Raw genomic sequence first — 19972 nt, 5'->3', positions numbered from 1 at the left:
ATGGCAAAAATGTGTACTTTCAAAAGGCGAAATTGTGTTTAAATTGTTAGCTTAAAATATTTCGAACATTTCCAGAAAGATTCAGGATTCTTGCACTGCTGGCATTTTTGGATTATGTTAATTTGAATCTTGACCAAAAACTGAAAATGTATATGAATTATACATATGCTGTGCATGTACATGCACGGTGTAATGTGCAGTATTACATGTACATGTATGTATTATACATACAAGCACAATTTTATCACAGCACTAAGGCAGTCATTGACACATTGCTCTGATCATGGAGGAATGATCTGTCCTGAACCCTCCAAACTCAGTGAACGAACCAAGCCAACACTATTCCAGAAGTCATCATGACTTGATGTTGTTGACAAGTTGTTGAAGCTTCAATTTATCTAAGATGTGAAGGCCGATTGTTTAAAAAAAGGTACAATCTTGTCCTTTTCACACTATTTCTTGCCAAAAATGCTACTCATTTAGTGTAGTTCTCACCATCATTACACGGAGTTTGTGGACATGAGCATGAAGATTTCATTTTACTCCAACTGGATTTGGAGACAGGGAACAGTCTACTGAAAATGCAGAAATTGAGGGCTCATGAGAAAGTCCCAAGTTAACAATAGTTTTTCATGCAGGAATATCATGCCTTGAGAAAATTGGACACCGTTATTTGAATCAGGCATTGACAACTGAAAATAAGCAAATGTAATCCAGATATTTTTATCACTATATCAGGATTTGAGATGACAGTGACTATTGTTAATAAACCGTTAACCATTTGCTGCCGGCGAACCCAGTTTCAGGTTCCTTTGGTTTGTACACAAAGTGGCAGCTGGGGTGCCCGAAATCGGACAACAGATCTGGACCTTGTAACAAAAGACTGTACGCGGGGACAAAAGACCTACTGCTGGGAATGCCATCATTTTTCAGCTTGCATTTATCGGAGGTAATCTGTCATTGTTTTGAAATAGGATACCGCTGTTAATTAAAATCAAAATGGCCGTGCACAAATACGGGTGTTTTTCAAGATTTCCCATTTCAAAATTCTTCAGAAAAATTCATTACTTCATTTACTGGACGTTTACACCCACACAAATGACTGTCTGGTGGCTACTCTAATCTGAATGGCAACAACCATTGACATCCGTGTATTTCAGCTAGGCCTGTGCCTTGTAAAGAGAGCCCAGATTGAGCAGTGTTGCTCAATTTTCTTTTGTTCTCAAAACTGGAGCAGTTCACTGCTGGTGCTTTTTTCAACGAGGCCAGATTAGTGTGCAGCAGTATGTTGTGTTGCTCAGCACTGCAGCGCTGGTCCATGGTTGTAATAAATCCTTCGTATTGAATGCCACAAATGGTGGTGTAGTGTTTAAAAAAATGGACGTATTATCTCCGAAACTGACAACTGAAAAAATGTTCAAGTCCCAGCAGCTCGGTCTTTTGTTTGGAGTGCGGTCTTTTGTTACAAGACCTGGCTCCTTTGTCTGATTTCAGGCTCCCTGGCTATGCATACAAACATAAAGTACCCAATACCACGTCCCCCAGTGCAAAGTGGTCAAATGCCATGTCAAGTGACACCTCTTGACATCATCTGCTCCTAGATCCTCTCTAGCTGGTGGACTAAGAGTGTGGGCCCAATACGAATTCAGTCAGATTAGCAATACAACACCACTGCACACACATCTGGCCACATTTGTAAAGACACCACTGCTATTCAGCAATGCACTGGGCCAATTTTGGGAACCAAGGAAATTATGCAACACCTCACAATTCTGGGCTCTCTTTACTGGGTAGCAGGCCTAGCTGCAATACCTGGGCGTTGCCTGTAAGATTAGAGTAGCCACTAGACAGTCATAAGTGCGGGTGTAAACGTCCAGTAAAAAAGTAAAAAAAAATTTTTTGAAGAATTGTGAAAACGGAAATCTTGAAAATTGCCCGGGAACTCGTCCCACATACATGCAAATTCCACCAGGCAGGAAGTGGTTTAACTGAAATTTTTCTTTGAAATATTACTTGATGTTTTTAATTTGGGGTATATTTCAAATCGAATAAAGCAATTGAGTGTAAAACAATCATTTTTCTTTCGTTCTCATAGTAATCTTGAGCCAAAACTGAGGATTACTCTTTCATTCAGATCCTTATTAGCGTGTAGTAGAAAAACGAATAGTAACCTACTGAGAAAAACAGCAGCTTTCACTTCATGTCACATGACCCCTAATGATGTCATTATGACGATTCTGTTCTGGGACCTTCTTTACATGAACTAAGAAGGTGTACAAATATGAAATCAATTACATGTACATTTCGAGAAGACTGGCTGTTAAAAAACACGTACAAAACCTATAGGAAAATACTAAATATTCAAAATCAATTTAAAAATCAGGCAATGACATCATCATGACATCACAAATTGTGCACAATTTTTGTATGTCGGTCATTCCACACAGTTTATGACGGCGTCCCTTGTTACATCAGTGAAAATAAACATCTTTTTTCCCTGCGTGTGGATTCTAAATTGACATTGTTCTAAATCTTGCTAGGTTCTTGTAGTGGTGTGCTTCATCTTTGCTGAATAATATGACTTAATCTGTTGTAATGTGAAAATAAAGGGCAATAAAAGTTATCGATGTAACAAGGGATGCTGTCAAAAACTGAGCCTGAACTTCATGGAATGACCCATATGGGTATTTGTTGGCTGTTAAACTTTGATCATGATTGAAGATCGGCAAGTTACCTAAATAGTGCCAGAAATGAGCAAAGTCAAAGGGCTGAAATAAATCTTTTAAAAAATCACTTGATGACATCATCATGATGTCATTTTTCTATGCACATCTTTGCACTGAGGTCCTTCATTGATTGATGAGGATCCAAAGTTGAAAAAGGACCCAAGTTGATGGTGGAAGAAACATGCACAAAACAAATGGACCCTATGCACTGTTTTCTGCCTTTTGCTGACGAGATATAGGACTTAAAAGAATGTATCTTTAACCCTAACCCCTAGAGACCATTGAAATCATGCATATGCTTGTTTCATTCAGAATGGTTAGGGTTTACGTCACACGAAAAAATAAAAACAAAATAATCATAAGAAAAACAAAAGCTGTCCCAAAACAGTTAAAAATCTTCATAAAAAGAATGCCTTCTTTGAAAATGTATAAAAGGTCCCCTGCCTTTCCCCAAAAAAGGGGAAAAAAGCCATGACAAAAAATTAACTGTTTCAGCTGCTAGCCGAAACAGCTAATAAAGAAAACTCTTGAGTATTCACATACATTTTGCACACAATAAGGTACATCTCTATGCACTATTTCATCACAAAGCGTGATTATGGTATCTCACAAAATCCCTTTTGTATAAATTTCGTTTAAATATGATTCAAATAAAACACAATATCTTATAGACAACTTGGCTATTTATTCCCAAAATAAGTCTAGAAGAAAGCGTTCAATAAGGGCCGTAACAGCACAGAAACACTTTGGGAACACAGCGTAATACAAGCAACTGCACAAGCATTAAATTTGATGTTGTTGTCGGGTCATACGAGGCATCAACGATAGCATCGATATACAATTTCCTATACTTCAGCCTACAAAATTTCAAGGATGTACATGTACATGTAGATCACAAAAGAAAAACTGCGGCGATGGTCATAGGGTACAAAGGAGTCTTACGGTTGTACAACAGGTGGTGCTTCGCAAGCGCACAATGCACTCTGGCTATGGACATACACGTACTAGTCATGCCAGAAAAAAAAGAAATTTCCTCTGATGTATATGGTATTCACATTTATTTTTACATTCTGAGAATACTGTCAAAACGTAGAAACAATAATGCATTTGTGTGCAATACACAGAACATCCAGATCGACCATGGCCATTGTATTTTAAATGACCAAAGTAACTCTTTTAGAAGTTTCAAAAAATTATGTTGAGTTCCATTTTGGTGCCAGATGCTATCGTGGTTTCAGAGTCACAACAGTTACCACAATCGCCCAGCAGGCCCCACTGACCATCCTCTACAGTCAGATACTTTTTTTTGGCAACTAACAACCTCTCTTAAAAGGACTCTGACATCATTACCTTGAGACGCTTTTTGAGTTTGGCCTAGTTTTTGGCTTTGTTTCAGACTGGTGACACTGCCTGTGATTGGTATCTTGCTCTTTGACAGGCTGCTGCTACATTGAAGACCATCACACTCATCCTTCTCCAGTTGATCATATCCGTACAATCCTAGCAGTTCATCCATTGTGTTGCTAGCATATGTCTAATATTACAAACAACAAATATGATTTGAAAAACATTACTGCATATGGAAATATATTTAGTTTGAATAAGTTGTGCTATACATGTATATCTGTTTGAAATCATTTCATGTCAGACCATGTTTGTCTGCAAGGCTCTCAAAAAGAACACAGCACATTTTAAAAACACGACATGTACATGTAACTCAATGGGTATGTGTATATCATATTTTTTAGATCAACAAATTTTTTATACCATGTCCTGGGAATGAATGATCTGCACTCAAAACATCTTTTGTGTCCGTCTTACTCCTGAGTTCTTGGGGGATAAATAATGCTAGAGAGCATCATTATTTTACACTCAACAGCAGTAAGTGAACTTCAATTAAAAATGAAATATTCAAAGATATTTTAATGACCTGTGGTGTCTGTCACACATCCATGTACAGTGTACATGTACGTGTACAAAATACTTCGAAGCTTGCTGATATCAGGGGTGAGACTGACCAATGATAAAATACATGTGGCTGAAAACAGCTGAAAAAAGGCATAAAGAAGCTGCACTGTGAAAATCTCCTATACTTTTGTACACAGGAAAAAAAGGTGAAATTCAAAACCAAAAAAGCTGAGAAATCTCACCCCTGTTATGTACATGTACGTGTACACAATGCAGAGATGCCAACGTTTCAACATGAAAAAGTGTAATCCTATTGCACCTCCACTTCTGGTTTCCCGACCGACACTAATTTTTCGCTGCAACCCGACTCTAAAAAGTTTCATCAGCAAATTAAAAAAAAAAAAGTTTTAAAAAAATCCTGTTGTTTTTTCTTTCAAAACAAACACCCGTCAACAACTTCTTTTCACATCAAAACACTTGTATTTCACCTGTCTAAAATTGTCAACGTGTGAATAGTAATTAATTACTAATGATATTTCCACATTAATTCTGCCGTTTATTTTAATCACTTTTGTGGCAATTTTTGGAAACTTTCGTCCCATTCAATCAGCACAAAAACTGTCCAAAATTCCTTACCTACATGTACATGTACCGATCCTATTGAATCGGAAGCAGAGCTGTTTTTTTTTCTTGGCCTAACTAATGTGCTTCTTGGTGTTGTAAGATCCAGTGTGGGCAATATTTATCATTTCACAGTTAAATGCGCTGCAAAACATGTAAGCTTCTCCATGACGAGACTTTGCAATAAATGCCCATTTTTTGTGGTGTATTTGTCCCTCAACTCATTATGCAAAAAAAGTCCAGCTGCTCACCAAATATCCAACAATCAAGTCCTTTACTCCAGTCAACTTTAACATGATCAACACACATGTGTACGTACACAATCATGTTGCGTATGAAGTGCAATCGTGCCTATTCACCTCCCCCCCGTTCATCGTAGCATTACATGGGGCAAATGGATGAACTAACCACTCTGATTTCTATTGCTATTGATGCAACTTATATGCACAAACTGCGGGATGCCGGCGACACATTTCTGATGTGCGCATTGCGAGGCCAGCTCCAAGCTAGTTTACGTAGAGTCAATGCTTAATTGTATGATTTTGTATCTTCAAGTTGGAAATCGTAAAAATCTTAGTCTGGATCGTACACTTGTAAACGAAATAAACAAATTCCTCCCCCACGTTGGGTGGGCCGGGTCTCTTAGTGATACTTACCCCAGCTCAGCCTACCTATGTAAATTTCCCATGTGCCTATTACAATTTATTGAAAAGACTTGATTATGCATACTGCCACTTGACCCCCCACAATGTACAGCAGTCCCGCTGCCATGTTCGTCCTTTTCAAATCGGTGAAAACCAATAGAGTGAAAGTGGGGAAGGATGGGTGGGAGCAGCTGGGCAGGGTAAGTATCACTTGGAGAACCGACCCACTCTGTGACCCTCTCAGGGGAGGAGTTTCCTGCTTTCACATACCCCTGCCCAACACCGAAACCTGGAGATGGGTCAGTGATGGGAGTGTAGTTACTAAAAGGAACTTAAAGTGGGTGTAGCAAGAGCAAGTACTCATCAGGAAAAACTGCTAAGTAGAGGTATCCATCACCCGGCCCGGAACAGTTAGGACATTGTCTAGACTGCCTAGTGCAGGGTCGCTCTGCCAGGGGCTGTTTTGCTATGCAGAAGATATTTTAGGTTGCCCTCGGTAAGGCGGAGGGAGATTTCCAGCAAGCCACCTGGCCAATTTCAGATAGAGGAACTCCTCTGTATGACAAGGATACAGAGGCGGACCACACGCCGTCAGCCCTGAGGTGAGATCGCGTCATCTCGTCATGTTGTGTTGGCCAGTCTCGGTTAGTGGAGATCGTCCATCGGGCAATAGTGTCCTTTGACGCCAGATGAAATGGTTTCATCGTGGTGATGAAGAGCTGGGAATTAAATTCTCGGTGATGTTCGGTCCTGGCAGGACACCACTTGAGAGCCCAGACCGGACACTATCTCTTGTCAGAGTCGTCTCCCAAAAGTGAGGTTATGTCTGGAACGAATACGTTGGGAGGCCGGAAGGTAGGCATCTGGTTTTTGTCAGAAACCCAATGGTTGGGATAAGGCGAACCAGATGTGGCTCCCAGCAGATGTGACCATCGGCAATCGATAGGGCATGAAGCTTTCTACCTTATCTCGATGTAAAAACTGGTGGAACACCTGTTTGATGCTGATGATGGAGGTCAGATGCATCGGACAGCAGTTCAAATGGGAGACCAGCAAGAATGTGTAGGACACTTCCGAGGATAAGATAAGGCGTTTTACGTGGGGACACTAGACAAACTTTCCTCAAAGGAGATTGTGGATGGCAGCGCTGTCAGAAAACGTCGATCTATCGCTGAAGCTCGAGTGAACAGCTGCCAATGCCGACCAGTAGTTGTGGATGGTGGCAATCTGGAGGCCTGAGTAAAACAAATATGTGAGGAAATTTGCAACGGAACTACAGGAGCTTCGGTTGAGGGAAACATCATGGTCATCGCACCATCTCGTAAAATGTTGTCGACGGCTGTTGTAAATTTTGCGAGTGGACAGTCGTCGACCCCAGGCTGCCATGGATGCAGCATCTGCAGAAAGGCCCGACGCCCTGAAGGATAGTTGAATGATGTCCAGCACGTCAAGTGAAGACTCTATGGTGCTGGGTGGAGGATTCCTGACTTGGGTTGACAAAGGATGTCCTCCCTGACTGGAAGGACCAGCAGCTGTCGTACCAGGAGTCTTATAAACCACAGTTGGCTAGGCCAGCACAGAGTGATGAGGAGGATCCGACATGGCTGTCGTTCTATCTTGGACAGGAGACGCGGGATATTGAAGGAAAAGCATACGCCAGAAGGCCCGACCAGTCGAACTGTAGGGGGCCTGTCGCCCATGTCCGTGGGTGCGGGAACCTGGAGCAGAACTTCGGGAGATGGGTTTTGTCAGTGGAAGGGAAGAGGTTGATATGGGGATGCTCGATCTCCGCAAAGATTTGGCTGACCATGTTCGGGTGAAGAATCAGCCCTGTTGGTTGGACGGTGCCCGAGAATGTGTATCTGCTATGCTTTTGCTGGTTTCCACTATGTGGACAGCCTGGAGGGCAATCCCTTGATCGTTCGTCCAAATGAAGAGCCACCACACAAGGGCACAGTGTTGAGGAGAAGTACAAAGGGGAAGCTGGCTGACATGTGCTCGGCGATGGTCCACCACCAGAGGTGATTAGGAAGGTCGGCCCACATGCAACAGAGGCTGAAGTATTCATTAAAAGAAAAGAATAGTGAGCTCTGTTACACTGTACTATGTTCGATGTGGCCATTTGTATCCTGAACTTGGAGGACTACGGCCATATCATTAAATGCAAGGGGAATTAAGATCATTCCGTATGCATTGCAAGAATAGAAAAACTGGTAAGGAGTGTCCAAAGATGGAGAATAGAGATCGCGAGTGGATAAATGGTGAAATCAGAAATACTTGCCAAGTCAGCCTTTTTTCTTTTGATTACTCAAGGCACAGTCGGAAAAGGCAACCAAGGCAAACCATTAACAAAAGTGAGTGCTGACAGCAGGCACACTTTTGTCAGACCTTGTAACAGTCACAGTCCACTTTGGACACGCTCATTAAAGAAGAACTCATGTCCGCCATGCAACATGGGGCGTGGCCAGGCCGAGCAGAAGAATACAGTAAAGTCTCGATAACTCAACACGGGTCTAAGTTATGAATCATTTCTGACACGCACACTTCGTCTTTTCACACCGGAACACTTTCAAGTGCGGTACAAAGATGATCAATCTAGACACGTAAACCATGCCACATCATCACCACAAAATCCGACTTCCAGGAATTGGCCCAATTTTTACCGTGGGCAGTCGGCAGTCAGCGTCGGCAGGCCAACTGATGGCTCTTTGCGGTGGCTGCGGCCATGCATTGGAGATCTTTTGTGTGCACCACACGTACGGAAGTTAAGTCTGGCCTGATGGTCTGGCCCAACTGCTTGCGCTCGACCATGTGATATCTGCCCAATTAGAGCCACAAACCACAGCATGCTCATGCACAGTGGATCTACCACGTGGATGCAACGCAGAGCTTTTGTATAGCCAAATCTCACCCCTCAAAAAAAAACAAAAGTTTGAAAATAGAGAACGAAGTACAAAAAATAAAAACAGACACCAATAGCATTCTTGTTTTTACAAAATTTTATTGAAGCCAAAAAGGTGTGCCCTCATCTGATGAAAAAGGTCGTTTGACTCATATGGAAACCCCGCCCGAGTACACATGTGCAAGGTGCTGCAGTATCAGAAATGGAACCACCACAATGCGTCACACATGCACAACGCAAAAGAAAGATTTGCCACACAAAGGTACATAGTTTAAATGATTTACTTAACATGTAATTTGTTATTTATCAGCCAATTGACAACAAAAATCCTCCACAAAAATTTTTTTCTATGAACAAACACTTTTGGCACCAAGGTATAAAATAACCACAATGTCGTTTCAAAAGTCATTGTAGGGAGATTTATGGTAACTGTGCTTCAGCGTATAGGTACATGTTATGATACACATCGTTATAATGACTTAACTTCAAAAGAAATCGGGACCTTCTTTTAATTCAAATTTTGGATAACTCGAATTTTTTGTCCATTCCCCAGAGATTCGAGGTATTGAGATTTTACTGTACACGGACAGTCTGGAATTATTAGATGAAATGAGCATATAAAATTCACAACAATGTGAAATTCGGCAAATTAGGACACTCAAGACTTGGATACATAATTGAATGGGATGGCATGATCACCGGTCAGAGTATGGGGGGGCCTGTCCGGAGACTGCACTTTATTGTTACACGCCTATAGACATCAGGGGGGCTCAAAGGGTTTGCAGGTAGGCGATGACATCTACCGCAAGCATTAATGAACAGAAGACCTTTGGTCAAAATAAAACACAACATGGTAGGCTGATCGTATCGTGTTTTATTCATCAGGACAGTTCCATAAAAAGGTGAAGCGACGCCCAAAGAGCAGGTTTCTCCATTTCCCATCTAGCTGGCCTCCAGCATGCAAGTCTCGGGTATCAGCAGGCAGTTTGATGCGCAGTGTAGCGATAGGCCTATGAGCAATAGTTCAAGCCGTGGTCAGGGTTAAGTACGCGTGACCCAGACTCACAATCACAATGAGATGCCATGGGAGCGGGAAGGACAAGCATCAAAGTCCCCTTCTGGCTATTCCCAGTAGACAACTCGGCCTGATGTCTCTGTATCTAAAAGAGCCAACATTCAATCTTTGCAGAACAGCAGCTTGGTGAAAGTCCCACTTGCAGGAATTTGGACCTCCAAACTTCAGAGCAACAATGTATTAACAACAGTTTTCTTTGTCTTTTGCTCTAAAATACTGGACAAGGAGCAGAGTGCTTCACTGTTCGCTATTTGCTGACAAGATGTGGAAATAGCACTTGGCCAGCAATTTTGGACACATGAAGCGCACAACCTTCTGCAGGACTCCCAGACCAGTTTGCCCTCCCATTGGACAGTCTTGTTACCACCACAAGGGGGTAACGCCCTGATTGGGCATACTGGAGGGGGGGAAATGATGGGATGGAAGGTAGAAGGAGTGTAAGGCAACCCACTCCTCTAAACCCTCTCACTTAATCCCACTTCCAAGAAGACCAAGGTGTTACAGCTTGGGCAGACAGGAAAGAGATAAACATTTATTGTCTAGCTAGAAGTTTCAGCAGAGAGGGATAGAGAGCAATTAAATGGTGCACACAGAGTATGCATTAAGGAAAACAGAGAAAATGGACACGAAATAATCTCTAACCTCAGACCTTCAGAGGTCTGGGTTACATGAAAAATTAAAAAACACACATGGTCTAGGTTTGGATAGAAAATGCCAAGGAGGGAAGAATTAATATTTTGACCAGGAAAAAAAAAACGTGGTCTACAGTTTGGATAAAAGAAATGCTAAGGTAGCTGTCAATAAGATGCAACCAAGTCTGCTGGAACAATTGTAATACATGACAGTGGGCCAGGTTGGATTAAAGCTCCTTAGAAACATTATTTGGAATAGTCTCCTGATTTTATTCCCTTGCTACCTTTATTTTTGTCTTCATGTGAACAATAATGAATGACAAGTTAATTTATTCTCATAAAACTGGCGTTCCATCAATACTTTTTAAAATTTACTTTTTTCCTCAAAGTACAGGACCACTGTATTGTACTAAAGTACAATCATCGACAATTACATTCCATGATTTCCCCCATCTACGTGTATACAAGGTGCACACCTGCATTTTCGGGTAAAATAGGAAATGACATTAGGTGGACAACTGACTGCTTGCATTTGTCATCCAAATTACTGCCTCCGACTGCTAGTTGCGTTGACTATGTCTGGTAGAAAACTTTTCCATGACAGTAATGGTCGGACGTTTAAACGTAACAAATTAAATTCGTTAGAGAGATTTTCCTAGACATTTAAACAGAACAAACTATTGAAGGTTTCGCAAAGTTCAATTGATGCAATCTAGGTTAATTTTTATTTTCAAAGATGCTACAAAAGTCGACACTTCAGGAACTCTTGACAACTCGTCTAAACCCTTAAGCACCCTTCCCAAGATTCAATTTGTCTAAACATTGAACAAAAATTTTGGCGGTTTTAATACTTACTATCATGATTTTAATTGACTTAGACGCCAATACACCAAAATATACCTTGGGGCTAAATGATTATTTACAAATGGCTTGGCAAATCCCATAGATAAAAAAAATTCTAAAATAAGTCCACCCCAGCTTTGCAGGAAAATAAATATTCGGAGGAGTGATTGAAAGCTCTATTGTTCCGTTAGACACAATGAATCTTTTTAGGTATTTGGGTCATGAAGGCTATCTTTAGAGATGCAGCTATTCCTAAGAAGACCTGGGGGCAGATATCCTCAGCCAATTAATAAGTTTATTCTTTGCAAGTTAAAGCAGCCATTGGTAGGACACACGCAGTCCCAGAGTTATGCCACTGTTGCCAAGAAAGAGTATGACCATGGGAAATCCTGGGTCCCTTCAAACACGCTGCCTGGACTCTGCCTGGCCACTAGCCAGACTTTGTTGTACAGCCCTGGATAAATTAAATAATGTTCCTTCACCTCCTTCTCTTTACATTAAATGATGGCAAATAGCATTTTCCAGGCCTTAAAGTTTTTCAACAACTTCTTCCACAAAACATTTAATCACCTTTTTGGAAGAAAAAATATTCTGCTAAACAGGCTAAATGAACATATTTCTCATAATTGTAACCACCTCCCCTCCATTATCTCTTTTTTTGGAAAGTAGTATGTCGTCAATAATAGCACACCCGCATACACTCGAACAACCATAAATGCTTTGTTGTTGAGCTACATACTGCACATGCATTAAAAACTTGTTGGGCAGAAACAGAGCTGACATGCAGCGGCTTTTATTTTTTTTTGTGTTGGAGAAACGGTTAAATGGCAAATTAAAAAAGTTGCTAAATGCTAAGCAAATTAAACATAAATTCTGACCCTTAACCACTTCCTGCCGGGTACTCTGGGATCGGAGACGTATGGTTTATATGGGTGGCCGGGGTGATGCACAAGTGTCATGGGATTGTTATTGAAATGCGCAAAGGTAGGAATATTCTTTTTGCTGGTGGTGATTAAAATCAAAGATTAAAAATCTTTAAAAAGAGCAGCCAGCTGGGGGCTGACATGTTTTTGCCTAGATCTCAATGACAAAACTCTGAAATGGTAGATAAATCTGTGAAGACAATGCGCTCTGATACCGAGGGATACAACCTGGAATGAAAATAAGAATGTGCTTGGCAGGGCTCAAAATCCTTCCCCTAATCCTAGTGTGAAGAGTGCTGACACTGTAGTCACTGATGTTTTTTCTTCAAGTTGGGTATAGGCAGGCTCCACATATGGAATGAAAAAATGGTGTGATGGGCAAACCTCAGAGGCTGGAAGGATGTTTCTACTTGATAACAAACACCCCTCTCAAAACTTTATACAATGTATATCTTTTTGTTGATACGAAGCATGGTATTACTTTGTGGAATGCAACGTTTAAGTGCTCTACTTCTGACAATTGAAAAGAAATGTCTTAAGCAGAAGAGTGGCCCAACATTTAATATTTCCCACCATTCACTGTTTGCCAAGAATTTATTTCCTGTCCATGAACGGTTGCTAGAACACCATTCTTGTTTCGGGGACTTCACATTTTCTTTGCATAGGTTTTGTGCCACCACGAGGGGCCACAACATCTTGTTGTGTGCACAGACAGTGACGGGTCTTTTGTTGTAGAGGAACGCAAGGGAACGGGACAGCCTTTCTCACACGTGCAAAGTGGAGGTAGCTTGAACAAAAGAGTGTGTGGAATCACGCGTGCAAACAGTCAATGTATTGTTTAATTCCACGCATAAGTTGAAGAATTATTTTTATTCTCGAATGAATTTATTAAGTGCAAATTCAAATTTAAAAATAAACGTGTAAATGGGCGCCATCGTGTATTAGACAGACCGACGGAGCTGGATGTGAAGCCAGTGATGAAACTGGATCTAAGTTGGAAGTAAATTCAGCTACAAATCCGGGTGAGAATCTGGAAGGAGATCCTCACACATGGCATGCGGGGAGTGGAAATTGACTGTTACGTCGGTATGCTAAAGTGGGCAGCATCTCCGAGAGAGCGGACCACCGTCATCAAACCCGATGAAGAAATATCTTGTCCAGGTGTAGAGCAGGATTTCTTGCATTTATGCTCCTTATGTGCGGTGATCAGGCTGTAGAACCCGAAGGAAGAACTTACAAACTCGAGACGCAGCAGCATGTCTGGAACGCAGGTTGTGATAGGTCAAAGCGTGCTGAGCTACAAGAGAGCTGAAACAGAAACACTCTGGTCAGAGAGCCCTACCCGGTAGCCAGACGCCGCAGTGACGAGTGGTGTATGAGAACTACTGCGATGATGCAGTTCTGTAACCCAAAAAGTTAGGTGGCGACTCTGAATGGGCCGCCCCGAAAACAACAGGCCATCGGCCCGAGGCGTTGTAACTTCCCAGTCACGCCTATAGTTCATGGCGTGTGACTGTCATTGTAGCTGGCCAGGGAGGCATGGGGCCGTCCCAGTGTGTAGGCTGGTGAGAAATATCGATGAATACACGTCTTCCATGGTAGGCACTGGTAGTAGGGAGACCGCCAGTGGACCTCAGAACACGGGAACTGGGGGTGAATGTCAGATGCCCAGACCCGGCTAACAGGGGAGTAAGTTTACTCACCCTGAGTGCAGTGCCAAACGAACAGAGCCACCATGATCCAAGGCATGATCCGGAGCCAGGTCTCACTGGGGGAATGATTCTAGCTGAAAAACAGAGACCACTTCAGCCTCCAAGTGAGGGCAGAGGGATGGCCGGGGGAGAATTCGGGAGGCCTTCGCTACTGGCTGAAGCTTGGAATATATCTTGCGGGCGAGAGAGGTGAAGACCTCCAAGAAGGACTGGAGGGTCGTCATCCCGGGGGTGAATCCTTATTAGAGCTGCAGTTCTTCTTAGCCTTGGATGAGGAAGAAGCCGAAAAAGATGTCTTGGCCTTGGGCTCCTTAACCTTCATTGGTGGGGGAGCTGGAGGCCGGGATGGCTGGAGATACAGCCGGGCGAGGGTCCCTCGAATGGTCAGTGGTATCCTGCGAGGAACATCCCAGGTCGGGATCAGTGGCCTCATGACTGGTGTCCATAGGCAGACTCGAGAGCTGATGGGATGTGGCAGACAAAAGCCCCAGCGGCGTAACAGTCCAAGGGGGGTGATGTCATCCGATTTAACGGGGGGCTGAGCACCGTGCTGAATTGCAGACTCGCCCGTGGCAGAAGTGGTGGAGCGTGATGAACCAGCAGTGGAACCTGTTGCCCGCTTGAAGGAGGTTGACTGGCCCGAATTCCGAGCGGGTGCCGCTCGGTGAGCAGGAGCGGGTGAAGGGCCCGGGGCAGACGCTGGACCGTTGCCCCGCCGGCCCTGCGGTAGGGTCGTCTAGGGATGCGGTAGGTAGCGATGCCCGAAACCTGCGGCATGACTAGGGAATGGCTCTTTACTCCCTGACAATCATGACCAAGGGCACTGTTGCAGCATAACACGCTTAACCCAATCTGTAGGTGTAGAGTGGGCGTCAATGACCAAGGGTAGTGTTGTGGTCCAGCACACTCAGCCCAGTCGGTAGGTGTACGGAGCAGTCATCAGTGATCAAGGGCAGTGTTAGGGTACCACTCAATCAGACCGACCAATTCCGGTAGTCCTCATCAGTGATCAGGGTATTGTTGCGGCATAGCTCACTCAACCCGACCATGTAGAAAAAGGTCCGGGGTAGTGTTGTGGCATAGCTCACTCCACCCGGCCTATTCATTTCACTGGGTCTCTCCCTGTTAAGGCTGTTAATCTCAGATAACACAAAACTGCACCACAAAGGAGCGGGGCAGCCTGCCAAGCCATGTTGCATGGCCAGACCCATATAGTGTTGGGCCATTATTATTCGAATGCATACACCACATAGAGAACAAAGGGCCAGCAGCCCTTTTCAATGGCCATACACAACATACTACAGTAGGTCGCACCTAAACCTGTAGACAATGCACAGAAAAAAGAAAAGAGCAGAAAAGAAAAACAAAACATACGAAATACGAGATATGAAATACAAGAACAAGTACTCTTAACAATACTTAAGAAATCACTCTTTATTCTTAAACAGGAATCAAGTCAATTCACAAACGCGAAAGGTATGGAAAATGCCATAAAAAACACGTCCGTAAATGATAGGTGTTGAGAAAAGAAGGACGAACATGGAGGCGGGACCACGGTGCATTGTGGGGGTCAAGGGGCAGTATGCATAATCAATTCTTTTCTGGGAATTGTAATAGGCACATGGGAAATTTGTATATGTAGGCTGGGCAGGGTTATATGAATGCAGGAGACAGTAAAAATTACACCTACATTGTACAAGTTGGCATTTCTGACAATGATATACATGTGCAGTTGTTTACCATGTCTACCCTATCAAGTTTCAATCTTGTTTCTCCTATTTCCATAAAATTGGAGTCCAAATGAATGTAAAACATTACTGAAGCTTCAACTCAGGAAACAATGCATTGCCATTATCAACAATTTCAGTCAGTATAAATAATAATCTTGGCTCACTTGAATTCAAAAACACTGTTTGCCACTCATTTACATCAAAACTTTTTGAACTTAGAAAGGCAAGCTGTGCTGCATGGTTGAAGGCTTTCGAAACATACCGTTATGTCCTTTGATTGACCTTCAGTTTGTTGCGTGGCATCCTCTTTACGAGTCTCCTGTTCATCATAGTCACTATCTTTACACATCATCATGGCTGCATGGGCTGCTGCTCTCATCTATAAATGCAATATACACAAATAGGCCTGTAACACAACATCACATTTTTTAACCACTTGCCACCAGGGGCTCCGGTACGGGAGACACAGGCCTTATATTCGTGGCCGGGGTTTCTGAAATCGGAACTTTATTTTAAAAAAAGTTTCCGGCCTTTTTTAAAAACTTTATTGCTGTCAGTTAAAAAGTTTAGGCCATCATTGGAGGTCAATAAATTGCTCTTAGGCAATAATGGGTTGCTGGGGCCAGAGAATTGGGACTTTATTTTATAGCTAAGGTAACCGAACTTATAAAAGCCTATAATAAAATTACGAGCTGCTAAGAGCTGCTGAGAGCTGCCGGGCACTGCAAATCAATTCCCTTATTCTTTCAGCGCAGAGCGCTGACATTAGCGGAGGAAATCAATGTATTGTATGTGTAGATCGCTATTGTTTGCGCAGCCGGGCGCTCGCAGCGGATTATCACTGCACTGCACTGAAGACAAAGCGCGGGCTGTGCGGGCTCATTATGCACCTGTGCCCCATGAATGACCCGACCCAGGCGCTGCTAGCCCTTGCCACGTTGACCAACAGGGCTCAGACCTCGCTGCTTGAGAATAAAATTGCTGTTCAGTGGCTACATGTGTGCATATTGGGTATCGTGTTATCAGAGCACAGACAACATGGCTGAAGTTATATCCGGAGAGTCCAGTTCTTCTAGTGAAAGCGAGTTTTATCTCAGTTCAGATGAAGGTTCCTCGTCTTCTTCATCACCACCATCACCTGCTCAAGTACAGTCAAGTACAAAAATTGACAGTGATGTACCCTCGGCGGTACACGCCAAACGCAAGAGACAGTCCCCTACACAGACCGCCACGTCGACCAGCAGCAGTGCCACACCATTCCAGTGGACAGATGAAGACAGTACAACACTGAAGTACGGCTTCACCGGTAATGGTGGTGCTGTTGATCTCCACTTGCATCGCAGCTCAACCTGCAGTGAAGCCTTTGAGCTGTTTTTTGATGATGTTCTCTACAACACGACAGTGCAAGACACCAACCAGTACGCGGTGCAGAGGTCCGCTACGACATCGGCACATATGCGATCATGGACTGACCTGAACGCTAGAGAATTGAAGGCCTTTCTGGGCCTTTGCATAATGACGGGCATTGCGAAGCACCCCACCCTTCATAGCTTCTGGTCCACCGACCCACAACTGAAGATGAGCCTATTCCCGTCAGTCATGCCCCAAGATTGCTTCCTTGCCATCCTGCAGTCCCTGCACTTCAACAACAACACCGCCATGCCGGAGGACTGCGCTGACCACCTCTTCAATGTGCGCCCAGTCGTTGACCATCTTACTCAGAAGTTTGCCACTGTCTACGTTCCGCACATGCACGCACAGCAGCCTCCCGCAGCCCGCCGATGTGCGGCGCCGTGCGGCACTGGTAGAAAAAGTGCATAACAATGGTTCACGGCTGAACGAATTTTATGAAACACAGTCTGCCACGGCACGCTGCCACTGATTTGCCTTTTTTATAGGAGGCAAATTCTGCACAAAGCTAAAACACATAAAAGAAAAGAAAAAGTTTATTATTGACTCATCGTTTTCGAAAAATCACGAAGGTTGTTGGGGGACATGCGGTCTGGACCTGCAGCTGATCCTAAAAGTAACACGCCTGCTTTTAAGAATATATTACAATGTAGGCCTAGCCTGTATCTACCATAATTTTCGGAGTGTAAGCAGCAGCTTTATACATGTATGATTCTCACAATGAAAAATATCCCTGGAGCTTATACTCTGGGCGGCTACTACCACAATATTTTAAGAATGAAATCTGTAATGCTGTGCTGTGCCATGCTTCTGAACCTCCCATCATACGTCCATGCTCCCATACAGCTTGTGCATACACGCAAAAGGTATAGTTTCGTGCTCTCCAGAAACAAGTCGTTCATGTTTTTGTTGGTTGCCATTTACAACTAGCCTACTCACGTATTGGAAATAAAGGAAACCAGCGCACAGAGACATAAAAGACTTGTAAATGTATCCGCGTTTGTGCAGTTTCACACCACTCAAATTGTGTCGTTTGTTTTTGTTATTTACAGCTTTGTAATCCATATTATTTATATTTACTGGTCAGTTGGTGACTGTTCCAAAACTTAGAACAAAAGAACTACTCCACAGTCCACCCAACAAGGACTGTATTCCACCCCACAGTTTAGGTTGAACAGGAACAATCATTCGCGATCGCGCACATTGGGTCGTGTCAATGAATAAAAACTGGCAAATGCTATGAAGTTTAAGCAATCAGCAAAAGCATTTTCAGGTAAAAAAGGAAATGACAAAGGGAGACCTTCCAGCAACTACACAAGTGTTGATGGACCTGGTGAGCGACCTAAACAGCAAGGGCTAAAACCTTGCCCTCGAGAGGGCGTTCAGAAGTCCCGATTTGTTTCGACAACTTCACAACCAGAAGTTCAATGTCGTCCGCACCGTCATAGCCAACAGAAAAGGGATGCCAAAAGACCTGCAGTCTGTAGGCTCTCCACCATGCATACAGCAGACATCCATGGCTCCGGCAAGCAAGACAGGACGGGGAGGAAAAGCAGAAACCAACCTGCGTCATCAAATACAATGCCCTGATGGGGGGCGTTGACAAAGGAGACCAACTAGCGGCAAATCATCGAGCTACTCATAAGTCCCTCAAGTTGTACAAGAAGCTCTTCTTCTACCTGCTCGACTTGACGCTGGTGAACAGCTACGCCGTGTACCTGGCTGTTGGTCACCACCTCTCCTTCCTCGACTACCGCTTGAGTCTGTTTTTGAGCTACTGTTCGATGAGCCCTCGCCCAAGTACTGCCCTCAGCACAATACTCCACCAATCACCAACTCCCGCTTCGTCGGCCGACACTTCCCTGTGGCCTTTGAATGGACCAGCTATGGCAACTTCCGCTACCAGCGGTGTGTCCTCTGCCTTCCCGTGGTCAGCGAAAGAAGACACACTACGAGTGCCACACATGCCACCAGCCCCTCTGCGTCGCCCCTTGTTTCAAGGAATATCATACTGTCAAGTTTCTGGAAAGTACTGCTTTGAGGATGTTGTATTTTCATCTCTTGAAAAAGTGGCAAATTTCCTTGTAATGGTTTTATTAATTGGTCATATTTTCAACCTTTAAAAAATGACCAAAAAAAGACAAAGTTTCTGGAAAGGACTGCTTGGGGATGTTTCATTTTCATCCCTTCCATTACCTTGCACTGGTGTTAGGAGTTTGCTCATTTTTGCCTTTGTTATGAGTTTTGTTTTCTATTTGATTAGAAAGAGTGGCAATTTATTTTACTACTTTTATGAGTTAAACTATTTCAATGAGCAATGAAAAAAAACCACAAGAGAAATGACAAGAAGAAAACAAGAGAAAAAGAAGTTCTCTCCAAATATTTGTCTGTGTGTATTTCTATGTGTACTTGATTTTATTGGTTTCTAGGATTTTACTTAAAATTGTTGGGAAATAAAGTTTTGGGGAGGAAAATATCCATTTTGAACTAAAACTTACACTGTGGGAGGGAAAATTAACAAGTTTGGAGATAAAATATGACAGTGGTTTGGGAAAAATATATAATTTTGCAGATGGGAAAATATATATCAGAAAAATCCCCAATAGCTTCAAAAAATAGCAAAAGTTAGATGCACCAGCACCGCAAAAAACCCGTACTTCTATACATCATTTTTTATAGCATGATTCATTTGTCCGTAATGGCCCGCACTCATTGAACAGTTTACAAAGCCCAGTGCAAGTGGGCACAGCTTCCAATTCACTCACCGCATATTACACGCTGAAGTCTTGACCGTCAATCGCTCTGCATAGCACCACGGCAGTATAGCAACGCACTGGGCCAGGGCC

General features: G+C 43.2%; 1 protein-coding gene across 1 annotated transcript in view; it reads right to left on the bottom strand.

Annotated features, from left to right (window-relative positions):
• Positions 1 to 19972, bottom strand: part of LOC110974906 (zinc finger MYM-type protein 3-like) — a 144679-nt gene that overhangs the window by 98586 nt on the left and 26121 nt on the right. The window contains exons 4-5 of the mRNA XM_087146662.1: positions 15979 to 16095; positions 4077 to 4260 (exon numbers count right to left, since the gene is read on the bottom strand). Of these exons, the coding sequence (XP_087002788.1) occupies positions 4077 to 4260; positions 15979 to 16095 (301 nt within the window). The remainder of the gene's footprint in view (positions 1 to 4076; positions 4261 to 15978; positions 16096 to 19972) is intronic.

This window comes from Acanthaster planci, linkage group LG15 (assembly GCF_054643075.1).
Source record: "Acanthaster planci isolate LZ-2023a linkage group LG15, COTS_SCS, whole genome shotgun sequence".
Taxonomy (NCBI): domain Eukaryota; kingdom Metazoa; phylum Echinodermata; class Asteroidea; order Valvatida; family Acanthasteridae; genus Acanthaster; species Acanthaster planci.
The sequence above is the reverse complement of the archived record's forward strand: the minus strand, read 5'-3'. Positions and strand labels throughout refer to the sequence as shown.